Raw genomic sequence first — 17,140 nt, 5'->3', positions numbered from 1 at the left:
GTGTGCTCTTCCGATCTTAAATAATTCTCGCTATAATTGCAAGATTACTTTTTTCAGTGTAAAATATCTATCTTTCTTGAATTGAAAAACTATACACATTCATTTATATATTTACATACACATGTATCTTTATTATTTTTTTAATTCGCAAATGAGACGAATAAAATTTATTTTAACTGTGCCAGGAGGTTTCAACTATCGTTTAGAAATTAGTCACTGTTATCGTACTATTCGTTTCAAATCCATAGTATGGTTGACATTATGCTGATCTGCAGTAATCTCGTGTAATACGCATGTAAAACGGTGCCACGTGTAATCTCGTGCTATTCCCGGCGCGGGAGTGCGACGTAATCACGTGAGAGTGCTTCACGTCTTTATAATAAAGCGAATTGGATAAAGAGTCGGATTTACGAGTTGGAATTGCGTTAACGGCGGCCAGAAACGCGATATACATCGAGCGGCGGCGCTCTTCATTGTGCCGATGCTATTGTGTATATATCGCAACAGAGACCGGCGTTGCGTGCTTACATCGTGCGAGAAACTTCGTTAGGTGCATAAACGCATGAAAATAGAGTACTAATATTATTACACTGAGCATTACAGTCTTAACAACGTTCGTTGTTATCGTACTGAATAATAAAAAAAAAAAGCGAAAAAGAAATAGGAGCACGGAAAGAACAATTGCGCTGAATTCAGATCTGAAAGTAAGTTTTATTGAAAAGTCAAACTGATTGCTAGAACATCAAAACGTTTTATAGCAACGCTTATTATTTTTAACTTTCCAATAAAATTATTTTTATGGTCCTACAAGAATTATTTTCAGATCTGTATCCAGCAAAAATTTTAGATCCTCCAACAAAATCGTTCTTTCCGTGAGGAGAAACACTTTTTTTTTCATGTGAATTACAATTATAACACTGAAAAAAGTAATCTTGCAATTATTGCGAGAATTATTTAGTTATAAAAAATTAGCTAAAACGGATAAGTGATTAGTAAGCTCTGCGATACCACATGTTTTGTATTTAATATAGATAACAGAGACAGAAATTATATCTGAACTATTTCTCAAATTTAGTAAAGTTTTTTCTATGACGTTTAATCAGTCCAAACTCCAATTATATTTGATTATGAGGCCTATATTTTCTTGTATATATTCTTAGAATATTGCTGCTATAAATTCTACGTATGACAGACAATTTTTTAGCAGATACGAAAAACAGCGATATAATTTAAGTGTACTATTTAGAATTCTAGCTGGAACAGCGAAACATTTCCCTGAGTGAAGAATGTCACTCGTCTCTAAAATAGCGCGATAGAAATTTCGCACACGTGCAGTACGTACGATATTTAGTAGCAAAAACTTTAATCACATTATCACCTCATTTACATGCATTTACTGCTTGTCTCTCTCTCATCGTTAATTTTTGTTTTTATGTCGAAACACTTTAATACCGCTCGAGGGTACTCGAAACACACATCGCACAGTATTCACTGCATCGTGAAATCCAGGAAGGAATACTTATTTAACAGCACTGAGAGCACGTGATTTCACGGTGAGGTCGACGGCCCACAGTCGTCCTACGGTCTCATCTCGTATCGCAATCGATGATCTAGAGCGAACGTACAGGGAATTTCATTGAAAACCAGAGAGAACAAGCGATCGTCCCGAATCTCCCGTGATATGTGAAAACTCTGGGCGATCCAATATACCGTTTCAAACACGAGGACAGTACAATTACTCCACTATAAAGCGAACGGTCGAGGCCCAAACTTCTCTTTACTCGCCATCGTCGAGCGAACGAGACGCGTCTACCGTGCAGGCAATTGCAATAGTTCTCCTATGAATTTAACTTTGCGCCGCTCGTCGCCACATTTTGTATTCTCAAAGTCGGCGAAACCGTTTAATGCGAACGTTTAACGAGACATACCATTTAAATCGAGATGAATTATTAATTCTCACTTAAACGAAGAATTTTTGGAAAATATAAATGCTCTCTTGCATCTACTTTCTCGTACGCAAAATAGCGAAATTTAAAAAAATTACTTTTGAATAAAGAGTAACATGTTAATAAAAGTTAAGAAAATTTTATATTGAGCATGGAAATTTAAGAATAAATTTGGAACCTAAATTGAACTAATATTTTTCGCAATAATTTCTTCACAATATTTTAAAACGCATATTAAAAATTGAAGATCAATTTAATTGTGATCTCACTGTTCCAGCTTCAGCTTATGATTGCGTTACAAATCTGACACTAATTCGACGCGCAGTTTAAATAATGAACTTAGAATTCATATACAAATATTATTAGGCACCAAAATCCAGCCTCGATCATCAAAAGGCACTTTAAAATTTTTTGTAATATTCAACTTACGCGTCTAGTTTAATTTCCTATTGTTTACATGTTAAGAATAATCATAAATTGCATTATCAATATATATAGGCATTAAATAGGCAATATATAAGCATTATCAAAAGCTTTTTTGGAACTTTTTCCTTACAGAGAGGCAATTAATTAATACAAAATGGTAGCAAAGTCCTTTAATAAATAATATAAATCTTAATAAATAAAGAAATAAAGTAAGTTATTGAATTACGATCGTCCAGCGTCACATTAAAATGATATAGATTTTTCGCGGTTTTTTTTCATACTACACAGATATGTTTTTATATGCCAATCGAATTAAAATTTGATTATTTTAAGGAAAGAGTAAACGAGGAGTTCCTTTAACGATCGCGTTACCGTCTTTCCCCCGACCGTTAATGTGCAACGGCGAGGCTTGCACTTTAGGGACGGACATCGCGGCAACTTCCATCGTAAGCTCTTTGTACTTTCAAAAGTTCGAGCTCGGCCAGGACCGCCTACAAATTAGGTGTTATTAGGATTTACGCCGGAAAGTTATATCGGCCTCGAGCGTCGTGCTCTCACCGCCGGCTCGACGTCATTGCCGGGTTACACGTGCACCCTCTAAATGCGGAAAACATGAAAAGCTCATCCCGCTGACCATTACGACGACGGTTAATGACTTGAGAGAAGAATTATCTTCTCGTAACGAGATCACTGTCGATTTACACAAGCATATAATTGACGTGAACGAATAATTTTCTTTACAATTTTCCCCGCACGTACTCATTTCGATGAAACGTAAAAGTACATTTGCAAAATATTGTATTAAAAAAATTGCATCACTTCTTTTATATAAAATGCATTTTAAAATACATTTTATATAAAATACATTTTAAAATACATTTTAAATAAAGTACATTTTAAAATCTGAAAAAGACTCAATTAAGAATTGAGATCGGGGAAAGAAATGGAGAGGAATGGAAGCGGACGTCGCGCTACGAGCTCTCTTTCGACGGGCGTGTTATTTCGACTATTTCTTCGTCGTTAGAAGAAATACGGACGCGCGGGTGTCGATCGATAGCGCTCCGCTTTTATCGGGGAGGCTGCTGCCCTGAAGTTTTCGTTCGTGAGACTGAATACGGAATGACTCATCGCTTCGTGCGGTTTTACATCACGTCCTAATTCGGGCCACGTAAAGGAGAGCTTCGTTTTCACGTCACGGTGCTGCAGGGCTACCGCTCTCTCTCTCTCTCCGTTCTGCGCCGTGCACGTTCGTCACCGCTCCTCCATTACGCTTATCTCGCGAGTGCATTATGACGGAACCGATTGATGACGCCCGCGGAGTGCGTTGTCACATTTCTTGTCGCGTCGCGGAAAATATGGATGCTTTTAAGTGAACGCCGAGATATACGCGACGCCGAAAAACGACGCAATTTAAGAACTCGGATATGATAGGGACTGGAATAAGTGCTTTTGATAGCTCAGCATTCGCGTGTCTGATATAATTTTCGCAAAATCGAATGTATACCAATGATGTTCTCAAGTGTTGTTACTTTAATTTGCCGTATTTCGCAGTTCCACAGATTAAACGGCTCAAATATAAGATGGAATTAATTGTAAAGAAAATCATAAAGTACGAAAGTGGCGGTTGCGTGTATCTTCTATCTAAGAGAGAGACTTTATTTATCGTTGGAAAAAACTGAAGAAACTTACACGTAGACCAGCATGGGATACTTCGTGGCGCCGCTCAAGTCAGCACCGGGTGGTATCAGCAGCCTCACTTGGGCGTTAAAGCCACCGGGAACCGGGATTTTGTATCTGTGGACGATCGGCTGCGATCTTTCATCTATTATATCAGTTACTACCTTGTTGTCCTCCCACACGGAGAGCAACGTGGTATTCTGAAAGCAGAAAAGCAAGAAAAAAATTAATGAAGTTAATATTATTTCAATATTATCTGATATTATTTTTTAATCAACAAGTTAATTTAGTTACTTAAAATTGTCATCGGATATTGAAATTTTTTATGAAGAAATTAAAATTTCAACGGCAGAATTCGAAATCGCGAAAGCTCAAATCTAAAGCCAGAAAGATATTAACCGACGCCGGAGATGAATAGTTTAATAAATAACGAATTAAATGGATATTAATCTTATGCACTTTGAATTGCGGATTAACTATTGGGCCATTCATCATTTACGATATTCATCCGGCGTAATAGCAACACTATCTATCTTCTTCGAGGCACGATTTTTCTTCCCTCTTCGTTCCAGTTATGGACACCATCGATCGCTGGTCACTTCCTGATTCTGACGTCGTCATAATCGCGATAGGTTACACACCGCAGGGCGGTGAATAACATCGTCAACACACTCGGAGACACTCCCGCAAACTTGCGGGGGAAGTCGTGGGACCAGAAGAACGTTTAGCGGTTTGCCTTCCCCAAAGTACTTCGTAACTTCAATCGCACCCTCCGCCGCGGTTTGCCGGTCGGAATCGATTCGGTTCAAAGGGCAGCCACTTTCGCGGATAGTTGTTCGGAGTAGGTTTTTTTCCCTCCTCGACGCGTGACGGGAGAAAGGGTGGGGAGGGGAGGGGAGGGGTGGGGTGGCAAGAGGGTATTCGCGGTACATCCAGCGACAAAAAATTGCATTAGAAAAGTCGAACGGGCCAATGCTCGCGGAATCACGGCGCCGCCGACGATTTGCCCGCCGAAGTTCCCCCGCTCGGCGGTTTTTGCGACTGAGTTTACCCGCGCGAGTTCCGCGCGCCCGTCCGCCCGCCCGCCTCCTCTTCGAGAATCGGGGGTAAATGTAACGCGCAATCTGCGGCGCTTTTGTGCACCGAGCACTCGACGAGTTCAGTTCGCCGCCGGCCCGACGGGGGCGAATCTCGATTTTGCATCGCCGCGAACTTTTTCTCGGGAAGCGCCGCGCCGTGCTCGCACTCGGGATTCTGCACGTTACCGAAGTTTTCTTCGCGGAATGACAGGCGATCTGGTGAGATTTCCGGCTTTTGTGGGAATCTCGTGCCGATCGCGATATGACGCGGCGATATCGATTTTCGATCGAGAAGCGGATACACACACACACACACACACACGCACACGCACACGCACACACACACACACACACACACACACACACACACACACACACACACACACACACACACACACTACACACACACACACACACACACACACACACACACACACACATTTTTTCCCCCCTCGGTTCGCTGCACCAGATGTATATATACAGGACGGCCGCAAGTTCGCGTCATCGCGTATGCTCCGTGCGGCGGCGTACAAAGTTGATCAAGTTTTGAAGAGGCCAAAAAGCGACGAAGCACTTCTTATCCCGCAGCGTTAATTTTACAGTACATGTTTTAGCTCCCCGAGAGAGATGAAAAAAATAGAGATTCCTTCAATTTATCACTGAAACTAATTACCTTTTCTTTTTCTTCAGCTTGAGAAATCGCTTTCAAGTAAAATTTTATTTTAACCTTCCTGCAAACTATCAAACGACATAGCTGTTTAATGATAAATACTACAAATAATTTAGTGAAGAAGAATGCATAATTCTACATTCTCACTCAATTTATCGCGTACCTCTCTGAAAGCGCTCGATATTTCTTTTTTCTTTCCCGGACGCAGAGCAAGAGGGAAAAGTTCAAATAACGGTACGTAACTTATTTGAACTTTATTGTCACGGAAACTCAGTCACGAGTTAGAATCGCGTAGAATGTAACTGTATTTGCATATCGCAAATGACCGCGAGTTGGAGCCATTGTTAAATGGTTCACGAGAAAAAAAGAGGATCAGCTCCAAATGAGAAAAACCTCGCTGCGTAAATCATATATGGGAATTTTCCCCCATCATCGCGGGGAAAGGACGGGGGGGGGAGGGGGAGTTTCTTCGGGCGCGCACAGCGGAGAGCTAATAATGGCATGTCGGAAAGCGCGATCAATTGGCATCACTTTGAGCCTTTTGTAAATTTCGATAATAGTCCGTATTCATAATATCGACGTAATTGGATCGGCATGCAGGAGTGCCTCGTCAATCGCGTCGAAGCGCAACGAAGATTCGACAAAGGGATTCCAGAGGGGATTTTGTACGTGCCTGTTTGCGACTTCGCTGACGCACGTGCAATATTCGCGTGTAACAAAATCGCTCTATTAATCCTCGAAAAGGTGATATTAAAAACGTGCGGTTGTCCTGTAATCGCCACGTCGCTCCTTTTATGAAAAATTTTCACCGAGATACAATCTCTGCAAATCGTTGACGAATGTTTATAGGATTTCGTTTCGATTTGGAGGGGCCAAGAAAGTGAGCGTATAGTAATATATTTCGTGCAACTTATTATTGTTACAATACAAATATAAAAGTGAGTGAAATTCTTTCGAACGCGCTTTGTATAGATTATCTGTAATTATTCGACGACGGACTTTACGAAGCGAAAGAGAATTCGCGTTAATTAAAACGACCAAAGTCGCGAAGGAAAGCAAAACCCGATCCGCACGCCGCGCCGGTCTGAAAGCGTGAATTTCATCGACAAGGTCGCTCTTTAACGTAATTGAATTAACGCTCATTGTCGACGGGTTTCCCCGGGCGAGAAGACCAATTATCAGCATTAAGCGGCCGCGTGAAAATAAGCGATAAAGGCGCTGCGACGGGGGATAGTCAGATTTTCGCTCCGTTGATCGCGATAAAGCACGTGGATTCGTTCTCGACATTCTGCGTTAGGTGCCCTCGAAGTTCAACGAGTTCTTCACTTTTCCACTTCCTCCTCGTCGTCCGTCTGTCGGCTGCGGCAATCAGATTACAAAGCAGATAACCCGATGTAGATCGAGCGTATCCCGTACTATCGCGCCATGGTGAGTCGAGACGTTTCAAAATCCCGAAAGCAACATAATTTAAAGGCCCTAATACTTGTGTCGGCCGTGTTATAATATTTAACTATATTATTTTAGTACAATATATTTATATTTTGGCAAATTATTTTAGTAAATTTTATCATATATTATATTGTATATTATTATTTATTATATTATATAATTTAAATTTATGTGAATAAAGGACAAAGTAAGAACCTACACGGAAAGAACAATTTTGTTGAAAGGTTTAAAAATTTTGCTAAAAATAGATTTGAAAAAAATTTTTTGTTGAATTATCAAAATAATTTGTTGGAATGTTAAAGCTGACGAGCATTGCTATAAAACGTTTTAATATTCTAGCAATCGCTTTGACTTTCGTACAAAATTATTTTGATTATTGTACAAAAATTATTTTCAGATCTGGATTCAGCAAAATTGTTCTTTCCGTGTATCTATTTAAATCTGACGCGGAACAGAAAGTGCGGTACGTGAACTTTTATTTCTCGGCGGAGCAATTGTTGTTAATAATAATCCGCTGATTTAGATCTCTCTCGTATGTGAATAACCCGCCATCGTTCATGCCCGGCTTGCATTCCTCCTTTTCTCGCCCCGGCAATTTACGGGGCGCGCTCCGATCCGTCTGTCGTCATGGAAAGTCGACGGAGGAATTTGATTATCGAAAGTAATGAAACTTTCATCCGACCGCAAACTTTTTCTCCGAGGACGGCAGGCGCGCAGGTAGATTGGCGAATAAGCAAATGGACGGATAGATTATAGATAGACTTGGAAGGAGGGAAGAGAGGAAAATCGGTCCGAGGCGGAGTTCCTCCTTGACTGATATACTCAGGCTCTTGTGCCGAGTCATTCTAGATCGAAGTCTTTTTGACGAGAAAAAACAGTAGTGGCTATGGCTGTTGATCCTCGAAAGATGTATTTGTAATTTATTTTATATTCTTATTTCAGTCGATCGATTTAAAATTCGTGTAATTTTTATTTATTTATACGATTTTTGAAGTGAAGATTAAATTGTACTTCTTCTCGATAAAATTGTACTTCTTATTCCCATTTCTGCAATTAATAACTGCAAATTTAATATCTATATTTTTAATAAATTTTCATATTACTAAAATAAATAATAATTTTTACAAAATTTAAAAAACGTAATTAAAAAGAATTTAATAATTTAAAAAAGTAATAACATTAATTACTTCGCGGAAAAGGTTCTTAAATAAAGAAGCGAAATATGCTTAAAACGCCGTAACAAAACGTCGTAACACGCGCACTAATATGCTCGCTGCTACATAAATATGCTTTTGTCAGAGTTGAAAACGTTATAGTAATTAAAAGTCATAATGTTGGAATGAGAAATGAACGCTTGTATTAATGCGAGATAATCAAGTTTTATATGTACGTAGTTATATGAATAACGATTTCACGCTTTCACGGTTTTCACCGATGTTGGTTATCATTAATGAATTAAACCTGCTAATCGTAATTAATTAAATATGCTTTTATTTGTCGATAGTATGGTGAATGTTATAATTCGAAAAGAGGAAGAGGCAGTTTCGAATTGAGATTAAAATCACGTGTGACGCGAAATTATCGAAATTTCGTGCGAAAGGCTAAATTTTCCAGTTGAGATCCTTTAATGTTAAAATTATATATTTCGCCCATTACATAAATATGGATAAATTTTACTTTATTCTTTTTTAGTTTATCAAGAGACACTTTATGATGCGTTAAGATTTTCATCGATATATTCCTTATTCTGTAAATATCATACGATACAAAGATTTCAAAATAATATACAGGTTGGAACATGTTAAATAGCAGTATTGACATAAACACGAGTGATTATCGATTTCACTTTGCATGACGTGATTATAATACCGTGTTTTCAATGTGGGCATTATCGAAAATGTCACTATAAAAGCGATACCGAGATATAATTGCATTCTGATTGCATGTCACAAATTGTCACAACAATACTTTGTAAATAGAAAAGTTATGAAGTATAAATTAATATTAAAATGAAGAAGTAGGAGTTATGAAATAAATAGAAAAGTAATTACTAAGTAATTTCTATATCTGCTTATTTATCAAGAGGAGAATTTTGCGAATTCTGTCGTAATATTCAGATTTTACAGAATATTCGACAATCATTTTCCCTTATTTTTATAATATTTCGTTCAAACGATATGAAATGTATTTATAAACATTTGTATTTAACAGGTAAATCCGTTAGAGATTTAAGTAAAGTTATTCGATAAAGAGCGGCGCTGAATCCCTTTTTGACGATTGTTTCACTAAAGACCATGGCGCGACAAATTTCATTTCATTCTCTGCAACATTGTCCACTCTGTAAGTTATTAAATTTATACGCGACGCTTCTGAATCGTCGATTCCAGCCAGCGGCCGTTGTTGATTGCGCCATTTCTCTCAACGTGTTTTATTTACGTAGCGAAATTGGAAATTGATACAAAACGTGACTGGGTCGAAAACCGGTTGCAGGCAGACACGCGGTCAAACAGCGGCCAGCCGGGGCAAAATTTAGATAGTTTTGTAACACCGCCACACTTCAAAATATATGTACGATAGCAGCTCATTTTTCAATTATCAACGATTTAATCGCGGTAAAAGCTCACCTTTTTTTCATTTTGATGTTTCGTTTTTTTTTAACACATTTAATTACCATACAATTTTTAATTACTCCACCAAACGCAATTACACTTGCACGTCGAAATAATGATTTTTTTTTTCGTTCACGCGCTTAATTGTTCCCTTTTCCGCGTATATTCGAAAACAATACGGGAATACACGGAAAGCATATACGCGGCTTTAGGTAACGCATCGCCCCGGCCCGCTATCGCGCAGCCTCGCGTTGTATAACGCGCTTTTTACGAGGTCGCCAACAATGTCGCGATAATCTGCCTCGGTGGTGATTTCGATCTGATTAGGCCGAGCGAACGGGCGGGCGTATATCGCCGGCGCAATGTGTTTTGCGCGCGCGGGATTTCGAGGGACCGAGAGGCTTTGTTGTGCCGTTAGCCGAGCGAGAGCGCGCCGCGGTGCACAGGCCGCGCCGTGCTCGCTCGTATATTACTCGCGGCCGCGGCGGCGTGCAGCCGGGACTAAACCGTGGACGGCATAGAGTAGTACCTACTACTACTACTACTACTACTACTACTACTACTACCCGCGAGCGCGTATTCTATTGCTGTAACGAAATTTATTCGATTCAGTTGTCTGGTAGCGATCCACCGGCGGTTCATGTACCTCTACTAGCAGAATTACGCGGCTGTCATCCATACGTCTATACCGCATGCGAATACGTGTACGATACGAAAGATCATTGTTCCGCGGCTCGGATATAATATCGTGATTCGTAATGCAACGCGCGGAGCAAAAGGAATTTCACAGGATACATGCACGAGCTCTCCCTCCTTCTCTCTCTCTCTCTCTCTCTCTCTCTCTCGTTCTCTCGCTCTCGCTCTATTCGAAGGGGATTGAAATTTGTAGAAATCCGGGCCGCATACAACGTAATGATTGATGAAACCTATCAAACGCGCTGCGCGGCAATAACATTGCACTCAAAGCTGGAACTAGCACGGGAGAAGGCAGGAATATATACGAGATACCTGTTACGTTCCCTTGCCTGATGAAATTAGAGATCCAAATCTGATGGATTACGCTCATTATTTCGAATTTCGGATATTAATTGCTTCAAAGAGCTTCTATAGAATGTACACGTCTCTATGCAAATATATATATATATATATATATATATATATATATATAATACATAATTAAATTCTATGCCATTTTTCAAAGTTTTTAAACCCAACGCGTATATTTTATAGAAGAACAACCGCATATCGCCCTGCGTTTGGCATTGTTTCATTGTTGCTAAGTTTAATTTTATTTAATTTAATCCCTCAAAGATTTATTTCTTTTTTATTAAACGCGTCATCTATTTTCGCAATAACTTTATTAATGCAACGCTATAGCGACTGATTTTGATAACGTAAAAATCTTGTTTCTCCGCTTTCACTAAAATATTTCTTTTTAATTTTTCTAATTAGAAAATTTAAGTAGGAGAGCTTCTTCAAGATTTGAAACAATATTTACGAATTTTGGAAAAATTAAGAGCTGCGGGAAACGTAGAAGCGTCAGATAGATAGCTTACCTTATTGTAGATAGCTATATCGGGTACTCCGGGTCCGGCACAAGTGAGCACGTAATGCGAATTGTCAGTGGAGAATTTAGCGCTGTTGTACAAACAGCGGCTGCCGTCCTTCTCTCTGACAATGTTACAAGTCAAACACGTCGACTTGTGCCCCGGATCCAGCAGCGGCACTCTGTACAAATGCTGAACCGCCGACTCGCGTTCCGAAGTGGCCAAGTAGTACCTGTAACAAGGACAAGTACATTTTCCCTCGATAAGTAATTCTGTACGATCAAGTTATTGCCTTCAAAAGTCTGACGTGCGATAGATTTTTTCTGCCGACTGTACGTGTTTTTTTTTTTTTTTTTTCGAAATTTCTTCTTTACTCTCTCGGAACTGCAGCGCGCGCGATCAATCACGGATATGTAATTTTTATTTCGCGCGATGCAATGAACTGGATGCGAGAATCGGGATCGTCGCGTTAAAACGTACGTGCACAAGCGCGCGGCGGCGAAAATATCGCCTGGCGTCCCGGAATATCCGCGTCGGCCGTGCAGCAAGCGTCGCGCCGACACATTACCGCTAAGAAATTAGGTTCTTCGGTATTCTGCATCACGGGACATGGAGAACACCTGTTGCGACACGCGGCAAGATACGCGATAAAGGGACCGCCGGCGAAGACAAATTGTCCACTAAGCAGCTCGATGCTATACTTCGCCGGGAATCCGTCCGTCCCGGCGCGGTATATATTTAGCCGCGGCTATTATATCTCGTGTCTTGCTAATTCCCTCCCCTCCCCACCCCTCGCCCCCTTCGACCGTCGCCAGATGTTCTCCGGACAGTCCATCAGCGCGGAATACGAACGGCGCTGTGCACCGCCCGCTAAACAGAAGTGCACACAATTTCCATATGGACCGCGCGCTTGTCATCGGGGAGACCCGGCGGTGCCGCGATTTATTGAGAGTCTCCCCCGTTCTGGGCCATCAAGCGGCTACGTCAGCAGAATGCGGCCCATTAGATACAATCAGAAAGCTGATGGTGTAAATTGCGGCCATTGACTGTCCGCCGGCTTGCGCCCGTACCTGTGTGCCGCTGATACCATCACGCATTAATCAGATCTATTGTTCTCAGCCGGGCTCCCGACGGGGTCGGGAGCCGCCTTCAGGGTGCAAGGGGGATGCATTACGTAAAGTACCTATCTTTTTCTTTCAAAAACCGAGTGCCTTTGCGCCGCAACTAAAGTATGGAGTCATTTCTAGCCGGGATAAAGGGAGGATCACATCAAGCCGACGCTTTTAAAGTAACTCGCGAGAGAATCGTTTTCTCTTGCTACTTACTTTATAATTGTAATTTTGATCCGAGAGGATTTATTTGTAATTAATAAAATTATTTAGTGATTTTTTAGTGAAAAAACGAAAAGAGCGATAAGTAATTTTTAGATACAATCCGTCCAGAGGATTTTCAGTAAAATATTTCAGATTGTATTTCCTGTTTTATTTCTGACGAATAAATTATAATAATATAATCATATGTAAAAAGAAACTTGATTATCTTTTTTATTTTTCAAGATCTTTAAAACTTAATATCGTAGAATAAGATGCTATTTTAAAGTAAAACATTTTAAGAAATTTACGTAATAATATTTAATTTATGTAATAATATTAATTTTTTAGTAAATAAATAGAGAAGACGTTTAATTAACATATAGATGCAAATGTGTAATTTTTGACAAAAAATAAGTATATATATTTTTTAATAATTTAATTATCGTTGATGATATATGTGTATGTTAGTTTTAAATTAGTGTTTAATTACATTCGTATGTTAGCGTAATATTAGCATAACTACTGCTTGATGCAACCAAACTTATGCTGTTTGTTTGAAGATTCCCTGCATCTTATCTATGCGTATGCAAATTGCAGCGCTCAGTAATGCAGCATTGCGAATGGAATTGCCAGACGTGGTCTGAAAACTTGTAGAATTCGTAACGCTTACGCTAACGATCGCCGCACATCGATCAGCAGCGCTGTGGTTTCTAAATTTTTTAAATAACAAATCCTCGAGATAAATTTAGAATCGAAATTTTTTTTAAGAAAATTGTTTTCTAAAAATTTTACGAAAACTACGTGATTGAATTACATGAATTAATGTTTCAGATAATGACGTAATGTTTCTGTTCTTAAATATCTCTGCAATTATAAGCGAGCGTTTTTTTAAAGTAAATACTGGAGAAAAAAAGGTTGCAATTATTATAATTTAATTATAATGTATAGTCATTTTCGGCGCCAACTATATATATGGATGTAAATAAATATAATTATTATTACTCTCTAAAATTCAATTCTCTTTCAGTGATATTCACTGTTTGAATCATATATTATACTGAAACAACATTGAATACTCCACTCTGTTTATCACTGCAGTTATAAGTACAGAGAATCAATGGTGATTATATACTGATTCAATTTTAGAGAGTACTAAAGTTATAGGAATAATAACTATCAAAATGAGGCTCATAACCATAATTACTTTACCATGCAATTATAGTAGCAAATACCAAACACTTTTCTCTCTCAGTGAGGGGAATAATTTGAAAAGTTATGTGCTACCTTCCAATTTTCCTTTCATTCCGCGGCGTACCTATATATGAGAAAGTATTCTGTATATATGAGATTATTAAATATTTGACGATATATATATGTATATATAAGGTCTTCGAAGGATCGAAGATATATGGAGGATCAAGGGCGCGTTCGTGTATTCTCTACCGCTCGCGTAAACCAGAGAGGGTAGTCTAGAGCGAACACGATAAGTCGCCGGCAGTTCCGCCGGACTGGTAAGATAGATGACTCGGGGTTATTTAGAATGGATTAATTCGAGCATCCTGTTAATTTAGCCTATCGCATCAATCTTGAACGACCTCGGGGCCTCGCCGCCGTCATTCTACCGCGCCGCGTATATATATATATTCGAGAATTGCAACTTTCGGCGGCTCCGACATCGCACGCGCGCGCACCTTTCTTCGAAAATGAAGATCGATCGATTTCAAGCAAGTCAGCGGTACCGAGCGGAGGGCATCCGGGGGGGAGGGGGAGATGACCCTCGAGACTCCGCTTGGCAGCCGATACCTCATTGTCATAATCGGAGAGGATGATAACGTGTTATGCGTCGGATCAAATTCCGAACGGACTATGCGGTATTCAGAGATATGTTGCCTATTTATGGCGAATTAGAGATTGTTCGTAATCGAAGGAATTCGGGAAACGATCTGCGAAAAGCAGGAATCCGCTGAATTTTGCATGAATTTTACGTGTGAAAGCAGGGTCCTCGAATAGCCTCGAATCGAATGATATCTTCAATTTAGAACTTTCTAATCAAACTCGCGATTTTGATATTTTTTTTATTTGAGATTTTTTCGGTGTATGTAAATAAGTGCTGTAATTACGTCGCGAATTATATCAAAATAAATCACGAAGTAGAGGAGAGTTGCCAAATGCGTACCGGTCTCATAAAGCGTACCTCTTCAATATTTTATAGTTCCACTTAACATTTAGTAACAAAAATATGAAGTAAATAAGAAATGTGTAAGATAGACAAAAAATGAACAGGTTACATCTTATTTTGTTCATGCTATCAACATTTTAAAAAATCAGATACAATTGATGTAAATTTTTGATCAATTTATATATCTGATACTAATGTAACCATGCAATTTTTAATTGAATCGTTATTTTTTCCTAAAAGAAAGTTTATGAAAGCATATTTTACATTCATTGTATATATGTCGCAGGCTTTTTGTATAATCAGCCTTTTTACAAAACGACGCCTTTTTGGATAACGCCAAGAAATATATGGTTTGGATTAAATCATTTATTGCAAACATTCATTGCAAACCCATGTGGATCACTGGCTTTGCGTTGTAAAGTACATGTGTGGAGGCAGTATGTTGAGCCCCCCCCCTACGGGGGGGCACCGTCCAGCTAACCTAACCCAAACCATTTTCGAAGGCGTTATGCAAAAAGGCGTCTTTTTGCAAAGAGGCTAACCTTTTTGCAAAAAGGCTGATTATACAAAAAGGCTGCAACATATACATATTTACAATTATTATAAAAATTATATCAATATTTTTATCATCTCTGTCCAGTTTTCTAAATCGTACCTAACGAGCATAAGAGTTCTTATATCGTATCGGTACAATTTAGGAACACTAATGTATCTTTATCTTTAGATCATATGACACAATCAACATTTATTTTAACACGATCGAAGTTGTTCTGTAGCAAGTCTGTAGAGGAAAAAACTGTCATCGGGTTGCGTAAGCAAAATAGCTATTGTTTGATAAATTACAACTAAAGTAGATATTAATTCATGATTCTTTTATCAATCTTGTGTTTTTAATTATTTTCATTCATAAATTCAATAGTTTAGACTTTAGAAGAAGGTACTATTAATGAAATTCACAGGTACGATTTAGGCGACCGGTTTGCTGAATCGTGCTTTTGACAGCATGTTGCAAAAAAGCTTAGAACAAATTAATTTGCTATTAGTGAAAGATTTAACATGTAATATTAGATGCCTTGAACATCAAGCTACAATTTCCAACGTTCGTTTGCATTCTAAATAATACCAAATGTAAAATATAACCAAAAATATCTTTAGTGGTCTACGCATTCGGCAACTCTCCCCTAACATCTGTTACGCTTACCATCAATTAATTAACCAGTTGCGTAATTCGTCAGGAGACCTTTTTTTTAATAAAAAAAGCTATACGAAGCAAAAGAGAGAATTCTGATGATTTAATTGAACGAAATTGGCTCGTCCCGCCTGGTCGAGTCGGATAACCGATAAGAGTAATTTTTCTTTTCTTCTTGGTAGAGCCCGTCCTCCTCCTCCCGCCCCTCCACCGCCCGCCAACCTGATGCATTACTAGAATTGATCCCCGGTACATTAGTTATTGCGAGTGATATATATCCGCTGCTGTGCCATTTAATTACGGACTTGCAGCTCGGAGCGCCGCGCGCCCGGATATAGCGCGTTCGGCCTTTTGAGCGCGGTAAGTGTTCCGTAAGGAAATTAATCAGCGAATCCATCGTGCCCGTGGGGGCTGATAAATACAAACTCTCTCCGAGTGCGTGCCAGTTTTGTTTTGCAACGCTCGCGGGGTATCAGCAGATACCACCCGCTCCTACGAACTCGCATTCGCGGCGCGCGCGACTTCGCGCAGCTGCCGATTCGCCAAGTTCCGAAGTTGCGAAGTTACCCCTTCAGTATACAGTTGCTGCGCGCGATATTAAAAGCATGTACACGTATACAGGGTGGACCATTTTAATCCATCCAGTCGAATATCTCGAAAATCAAGCCCGGGAGAGAAAAATTTTTTAGACAAAAGTTGTTTGGTTTCGAGGGGGACATAAGATGATAACATTGGTTTGACCCCGAGTGGCGTCGTCAAGGTCAGGACAAGGTCACTTTGAACTTTTTTAATGGAACCCCCAATTTTTCATTACATGTTCTTATAGCACGCCTCGAGCACTTTCCAAAACACATAAATGAAATATTTTTTTATAAAATAAATCTTGAGTTATAAAGCTTGAAAGTTGGAGTACTGTCGGCATTAGCATCATCCAAGGTGTACAAACACTAGCTAAAGATGGCCAAGATCGTTGGCCTTTATCAATATCATGATCCTAAACAATTCAAAAGGTTTTAGCTAGTGTTTGGACATCTGGGATGATGCTAATGCCGACAG

General features: G+C 39.4%; 1 protein-coding gene across 1 annotated transcript in view; it reads right to left on the bottom strand.

The window, feature by feature from the left end:
- Window positions 1–17,140, bottom strand: part of LOC105453258 (venom dipeptidyl peptidase 4) — a gene marked incomplete at its 5' end in the record, with an annotated part of 75,538 nt that overhangs the window by 12,480 nt on the left and 45,918 nt on the right. Inside the window, 2 exons of the mRNA XM_011695050.1 lie at window positions 4,062–4,249; window positions 11,413–11,635. Coding sequence (XP_011693352.1) covers window positions 4,062–4,249; window positions 11,413–11,635 — 411 coding nt within the window. The remainder of the gene's footprint in view (window positions 1–4,061; window positions 4,250–11,412; window positions 11,636–17,140) is intronic.

The sequence above is a fragment of the Wasmannia auropunctata genome, unplaced genomic scaffold, assembly GCF_000956235.1.
Source record: "Wasmannia auropunctata unplaced genomic scaffold, wasmannia.A_1.0 LD336000.1, whole genome shotgun sequence".
In the NCBI taxonomy this organism is placed as follows: Eukaryota; Metazoa; Arthropoda; class Insecta; order Hymenoptera; family Formicidae; genus Wasmannia; species Wasmannia auropunctata.
This window is presented reverse-complemented; position numbering and strand designations above follow the sequence as displayed.